The sequence below is a fragment of the Salvelinus alpinus genome, chromosome 9 (genome assembly GCF_045679555.1).
Source record: "Salvelinus alpinus chromosome 9, SLU_Salpinus.1, whole genome shotgun sequence".
Classification (NCBI taxonomy): Eukaryota; Metazoa; Chordata; class Actinopteri; order Salmoniformes; family Salmonidae; genus Salvelinus; species Salvelinus alpinus.
The window spans coordinates 52643150-52649928 of record NC_092094.1 but is presented as its reverse complement, the minus strand read 5'-3'; the positions used below and the strand labels follow the sequence as shown (position 1 = coordinate 52649928).

The following is a 6779-nucleotide window of genomic DNA, read 5'->3' as shown; positions in this document are numbered from 1 at the left end:
CTCAGTTGAGTGTTTATATATGAACCAGACCAGAGGAGTTTAGAACGTGGCAGAAATATGTGCAGAGAGATGTGATTTAAGGATGTGCATTTGAGTGAAAAAAAGCTGTGCACCTGTTAAAAGAGGCAGTTTGCAGAACCTTTGATTCTGGGGCTGTCCCAAAAGGGGTCCCCTAAATGGACAGAAATATATGCATATCCTATCCTCTCATCAGGTAATAGATTGATTCCTATTATATCATAACTTTGAACCATTCAGCTAACATTCAAACCAAAATGTTATGTAACTAATTAACAACTAACTTCTACTGTGTATCTTCAAGTGAGCAAAAGAGAAAACAGGGGGATATCGTTGCAAATATTTATTACATATGAAGCAAACTAACAAATATAGATGTAAAACAATGTAAAAAATGATATTCATCTTAGAAATCAAGCGTGACTTTAGAAGTCAAACGAGCCAACGACCAAATAATATTTGTAGATTTGCTATGTTACAAACAAAATAAGAGAATAAATATTTTCACATCTGGAAAGGCATTTTTTTGTGAGTGGCATTCGCTAGCTGCGGAGCTTAACATAGAAATAACAGCGGTGCCAAAACGTTGCAAAATAACTCCTAACTTCAGTTACCATTGAGTATCTTTCAATACAAAGAGTTCAGTCAGTCAAATCTGAATGAGCTGTCTCGTTCGATCGTGACTGCACTTGTAGAATCTGTTTGAAGCAGAATACAAAACAGGTACAACATAGAAAAACAACATTGTTTCCATCCTTTTATAAAAGAAAGGACAAAGACATTCCACAGTTAACACATTTCAAGTTCAAAGCCCCTCCTGTCCTGAAGTCCTCGCCAGTAGAAAAGGAATATATCTGAAGAAGAATATCTCTGAAGTGGTGTACTCAACACTGCGTCATAGCTTATATGCTACACTTAGCTTCTCTAAGAGGTGTTAGCAATATAACCAGCCAGTGATATATATTACAGGGTAGCGTTCTTTACAAAAATGTGTCAAATGCATACCGTAGCCACATATGCTAATATATGTGTATGTGGAAACACATATTTTCAAGGAGAATGGCCTCTATGCACAGGAGCAGCTTGGATATCAGTTCAGTTCAGTTGAGTTCATTGGGCCCCCGTGTGAAGCAGAATTGGAAGGGAAAAGGGGCGTGTGCCAGTGCCAAGCAGGGTGCGTACACTTCTCCACTTCTCCTCAGGTCCTGCCCGTCAATGGGCAGAGTCAGAGTCACTAGAGTCCAGGCTTTGCTGTGTGGCCGTGGCCGTGGGCGTGCGTCGACCAGTCGTCGGACAGTAGAGCGCCTGCGTGCTCCGGCGAAGGTTCTCTAGGGACTGTAGGAAAGACCGGCGTGCCCTCTCCTCTTCCAGGGGCGAGGCGCCCTCCTCCTCCACCTCGGTGATCTCGGCGAAGGTGACGGGCTGGGTCTTGAAGCGGGCCTCGCGGGCCCGGCGGGGGCGGCTCTTGCCACGGGCGGGCCCCTTGGGGACGGGGAGCTGCTGGGGGAACTCCTCCATGGTCGAGGAGAGAAGATGGGCAGGTAGCATGTGGTGGAAGCCCTGGGTCTCCATGGGCATCTGACGGACAGCAGCCATGTGTGGAACACTGGGTGTGAAGGCAGGTGGGAAAAGCAGTTGTTTCGCTCCTTCGTCTCCTGGCGTCCCACAGTTCTCCCTCTCTCTCTCTCTCTCTTTGGTGCCTCCTCTTTTGTCAGATGCTCTTTCTCAGGAACGACGGTGAAGCAAAGTTCTCTTAACCATACCAAAATCTTCCAAAGTCCCGGATGATGAAACTCTGTCTTTACCAAAGCGCTGCTGTATCAGATGTCGGCCTCTATTTTCCAATTCTCTAATCTTTGAGTCCTTGTCAGTACTGCAGAGCCTGTGCGAGGGGGAGGTTGCTACATATGTCCACTCGTGCTGTAAGCTGTTCCTCCTTCTTGTTGTTGTTTCTCTATATCTGCCTCAGTCAGCGAGTGCTACTGACACAGACAGCTCCGGCACTGGCTTTTATAGCGTAGTCTCACTACCCACTCAACTTTACTACTCCACCCCCTTCCCTCTCGGGCTCGGTCGTCACTAGTTAACACAGCCACAATGCCATAAACCCCGCCTATTTCTACAATTTCTCTTCTTAAAATCAGATTTTATACCTAACCTTAACCCTTACCTTAACCACTTTGCTAACCTTATGCCTAACTTTAACCTTAAATGAAGACCAAAAAGAAAATGTTTGTTTTCAATCATTTATACATTTTGACTTTGTGGCTGTATTATCTAGTGGAAACCCTCGATATCTCTCTGTGCCAGAATCAAATCGCTCCCTCTCAGGCATGGTTCCAGCGTCCATAGCAGTTGCCCAGAGTCAGTCTCCCTAAATAGACAGAGATGAAGTGAGAGAGGAGCAAGAGAAAGAGGGGTGTGCCGTGTGGTAGAGAGCGAGAGAGAGAAAGGGAGTGGGATGGGTGGGTGGAGAGTGGGAACGAATGACAGTAAAGAGAAGACTGAAATGAACCAAAAGATTTAGAGGTTGAGGGTCCTAGAGGGGCATGAGCTGTTACTCTTCCAAATTGTTGGGGGAAACATGTAGCTAGTTACCTGTGCTTATATGTATGCTAACAAGCAAAGATAAACAGTGGCATTAAAGGGCAACTGTACTTCCTGATTTGGCCTCATTTTAGATTTGGTTCATTAAGAAATGCTATGACTGAGTTGGTTTTGGGAAGTGTTTTGATGTGTGTGTCTCTTGTGTGTGTTCGCAGGTGGGAAGAGTTACACAAATGATTTAGCCAATTAGGTTCAGCCGGCTGGTGTGCGACCGTGGCAAAATTGGTTTGATTTTGGACAGTCTATCTCCGGGTCTGGATTTACCACGCTTTACGATTGGGTGGCGTTCAGCTGCACTCCAAATTGATGATTACCTGATGGCAGGATTGAAACAAACCCAACCTTCATTTACGTTGTGATGCAGTCACGACCACAAGTCTCACCAAATTCAGTTTTGGACGATACTGATGTTATGAACAAATGATCCTATTTACACTTTTTCGGTCAATTTTGACTGTAGAATCAATGTTCCTGACTCATATCAATGCCACATAGGCTGTTTTCTAAATGAGAAGTTAGTTTTTAGGGGCACTTGCTCTTTAATAAGTTATGTGATCCCCACATAAATACATACACACATGCAGAGAACTGATTAAGTACATACAGGAGGATGCCAAGGATTTCAGAGCGTGTGTCGGACCATTTAACCATAGAGATCCTATCAAAATAATTTTCTATAATTCTCTATGCTTTTACCATTGACTTCATCATTTAGACAATGTATAGAATAACTGTACAAACAAAGATTGTAAAGACGCACACACCTAACAAAGATACACATCTACTGGATGCACATACAGTATATGGATGTATGGGATCTGTACCCATCTACAGGTAACTGCCAAAATAAAGGAAACACCAACATAAAGTGTCTTAATAGGGCATTGGGCCACCACAAGCCGGCAGAACAGCTTCAATGCGCCTTGGCATATACTCTACAAGTGTCTGGAACTCTTGTAGACGACATTCTTTGACCTCAAAATCCCTAATTTGGTGTTTTGTTAAGGGTGGTGGAAAACGCCGCTCAAGAATCTCCCATAAGTGTTCAATTGGGTTGATATCTAGTGATTGAGACACACGCAGACACGCGCACACACATACGCACACACACACACTATGCTCCTTTGAGACCCCTCTTTCAAAGTCACTGAGATCTCTTCTTTAAACAATGGTACAGTTGACAAAATAATGGGCAACTGGGCATTTTTATACATGACCCTAAGCATGATGTTAACTGCTTAAAGGTCCAATGCAGCCATTTTAATCTCAATATCAAATAATTTCTGGGTAACAATTAAGTACCTTACTGTGACTGTTTTCAATTAAAATTGTAAAAAAAATGTTTTTTTAGCAAAGAGATATTTCAGATTACCATAATTTTAACAATATCACAGTATTATTCCAACCTCATAGTGTGTACAAAACATGCTCTTTCAATGACATGGATTGAACAAGTGAATCCAGGTGAAAGCTATGATCCCTTATTGATGTCACTTGTTAAATCCACTTCAATCGGTGTCGACGAAGGGAGGAGACAGGCTAAAGAAGGATTTTTAAGCCTTGAGACAATTGAGACATGGATTGTGTATGTGTGCCATTCAGAGGGTGAATGGGCAAGACGAACGATTTAAGTGCCTTTGAACGTGCCAGGCGCTCTGGTTTGATCGTGTCGAGAACTGCAACACTGCTGGGTTTTTCACGCTCAACAGTTTCCCGTGTGTATCGAGAATGGTCCACCACCCAAAGGGACATCCAGACAACTTGACTACTGTGGGGAGCTTCGGAGTCAACATGGGCCAAGAGCTGAAGGACATACCCGCATCCAGGTACTTTTTGCAGGTGCTGGGGTTATAGGTGGACACTGCTGCTCATTCTCCTAGGTGATTTTATTATAACGTTTTGACCCATAGGTCCTCATCAGACATCCAGCATCCCTGTGGAACGCTTTCGACACCTTGTAGAGTCCATGCCCTGACAAAATGAGGCTGTTCTGAGGGCAAAAGGGGGTTGCAACTCAATATTAGGAAGGTGTTCCTAATGTTTTGTACACTCAGTTGACGAAAACCTCTCCAAAAAAAGTTGCTGTTATATGTCTTGTTGTATGGAAGTCTACGCAATAGAATGTTTGCAGGCTGATAAAGGAATGTTGAGACAAGTTGGAATGTTCACAATGGTCATTCAAAATGACTGTATCAAACAACAATGTTACATTCTATTGGATGGATCTCATCTTTAAAAAAAATTGTATTTAGTCAATTTTGCCATCAGATCAATTGATTTACCTAGATTGACTCATTATTGAAGCAACATTGTTACAAATATCAGAAGTACATATTTGTTTCAGGAAAACAACACAAGTCCAAGAGATCTACATCTGGTAGCCTAGCGGTTTAACCTGGGACGACAGGTAGCCTAGCGGTTTAACCTGGGACGGCAGGTAGCCTAGCGGTTTAACCTGGGACGGCAGGTAGCCTAGCGGTTTAACCTGGGACAGCAGGTAGCCTACCGATTTAACCTGGGACGGCAGGTAGCCTAGCGGTTTAACCTGGGACGGCAGGTAGCCTAGCGGTTTAACCTGGGATGGCAGGTAGCCTAGCGGTTTAACCTGGGACGGCAGGTAGCCTAGCGGTTTAACCTGGGACGGCAGGTAGCCTAGCGGTTTAACCTGGGACGGCAGGTAGCCTAGCGGTTTAACCTGGGATGGCAGGTAGCCTAGCGGTTAGGTGTAGGGGCGGCAGGTAGCCTAGCGGTTAGAGTGTAGGGGCGGCAGGTAGCCTAGCGGTTAGAGTGTAGGGGCGTTGGACCAGTAACCGAACGGTTGCTAGATCAAATCCCCGAGCTGACAAGGTAAAAATCTGTCGTTCTTCCCCTGAACAAGGCAGTTAACCCACTGTTCCTAGGCTATCATTGTAAATAAGAATTTGTTCTTAAGTGACTTGCCTAGTTTACTTTTTTTTTTTAAATGGTTGCCACCTGTAATTGTGTGTTGAGTTGTCCCAGCAAGTTATCAAATTTTACTGTTCACATACACATGGTTAGCAGATGTTATTGTGAGTGTAGCGAAATGCTTGTGCTTCTAGTTCCGACAGTGCAGCAATATCTAACAAGTAATCTCACAACAACTACCTACTACACACAAATCAAAGTAAAGGAATGGAATACGAATATTTACATATAAATATAAATATATGGATGAGCAATGACAGAGCGGCATAGGCAAGATGCAATAGATAGTATAAAATACAGTATATACAGATGAGTAATGATATGTAAACATCATGATTATCATTATTAAAGTGGCATTAATAAAGTGACTAGTGATCCATTTGTTAGAGTGGCCAATGATTTCAAAAGTGTATGTAGGCAGCAGCCTCTCTGTGTTAGTGATGGCTGTTCAACAGTCTGATGGCCTTGAGATAGAAGCTCTTTTTCAGTCCCTCGGTCCAAGCTTTGATGCACCTGTACTGACCTCACCTTAAAAAATATATATTTAAAAAAAAATGTAACCTTTATTTAACCAGGTAGGCCAGTTGAGAACAAGTTCTCATTTACTTAAAATTCTTAAAATTATGCTCTCTAACCTTCAACCATACACGTTATTTAATTAAATATATTACCTCGTCATTTTTAGTCATTAGTTCAGAGGGTGGTTGACAAATTTAGTTGAAATTATGCAATTGGTGATTAGAAAAAAATGCAGCCTTTTTAGCAATTGGACCATTGCTGATGCCTTCGACAACCCTCAGCAGCCACTAACCAATACATATTTCAGTAGGCCCTATACTATAATATATGTTTTTTTCTCTCCATATAGACACTATCTATAAAGGCTTGTAAACCTAAGGCTTTAATACTTCACCAATCACCAGCTATATAAGTTGATACCCTCATTATCAGGTGGTTTGTTAGAATGTTATGTTGGAATGCAATGTATGACAGATTTCAAGATATGCATTTTATATTGAACAATATGGTATAATATTGTTCATCATTCTAATCATTACAAACCAGTAAAATATCCCTTCAGGGATATTATAGATGTAAGTCACAACTGTAACTCAGCCACTCTGGAACATTCTCTTGGTAAGCAACTCGTGTGGATTTGGCCTTGTGTTTTAGGTTATTGTCTTGCTGAAAGGTGAATTCATCTCCCA

At 42.5% G+C, this 6779-nt stretch overlaps 1 protein-coding gene across 1 annotated transcript; it reads right to left on the bottom strand.

Annotated features, from left to right (window-relative positions):
• Positions 1-346: 346 nt before the first annotated feature.
• On the bottom strand, positions 347-2349 carry c9h11orf96 (chromosome 9 C11orf96 homolog). The gene has a single exon (XM_071326636.1). It carries the CDS (start codon positions 1612-1614, stop codon positions 1231-1233), a length of 384 nt encoding a protein of 127 aa, XP_071182737.1. The 5' UTR covers positions 1615-2349; the 3' UTR covers positions 347-1230.
• Between the last annotated feature and the right edge of the window lie 4430 nt (positions 2350-6779).

Coding starts and splice junctions, on each gene's coding strand:
- c9h11orf96 (XM_071326636.1), bottom strand. CDS start 1,614: ATGGCTGCTGTCCGTCAGATGCCCATGGAGACCCAGGGCTTCCACCAC.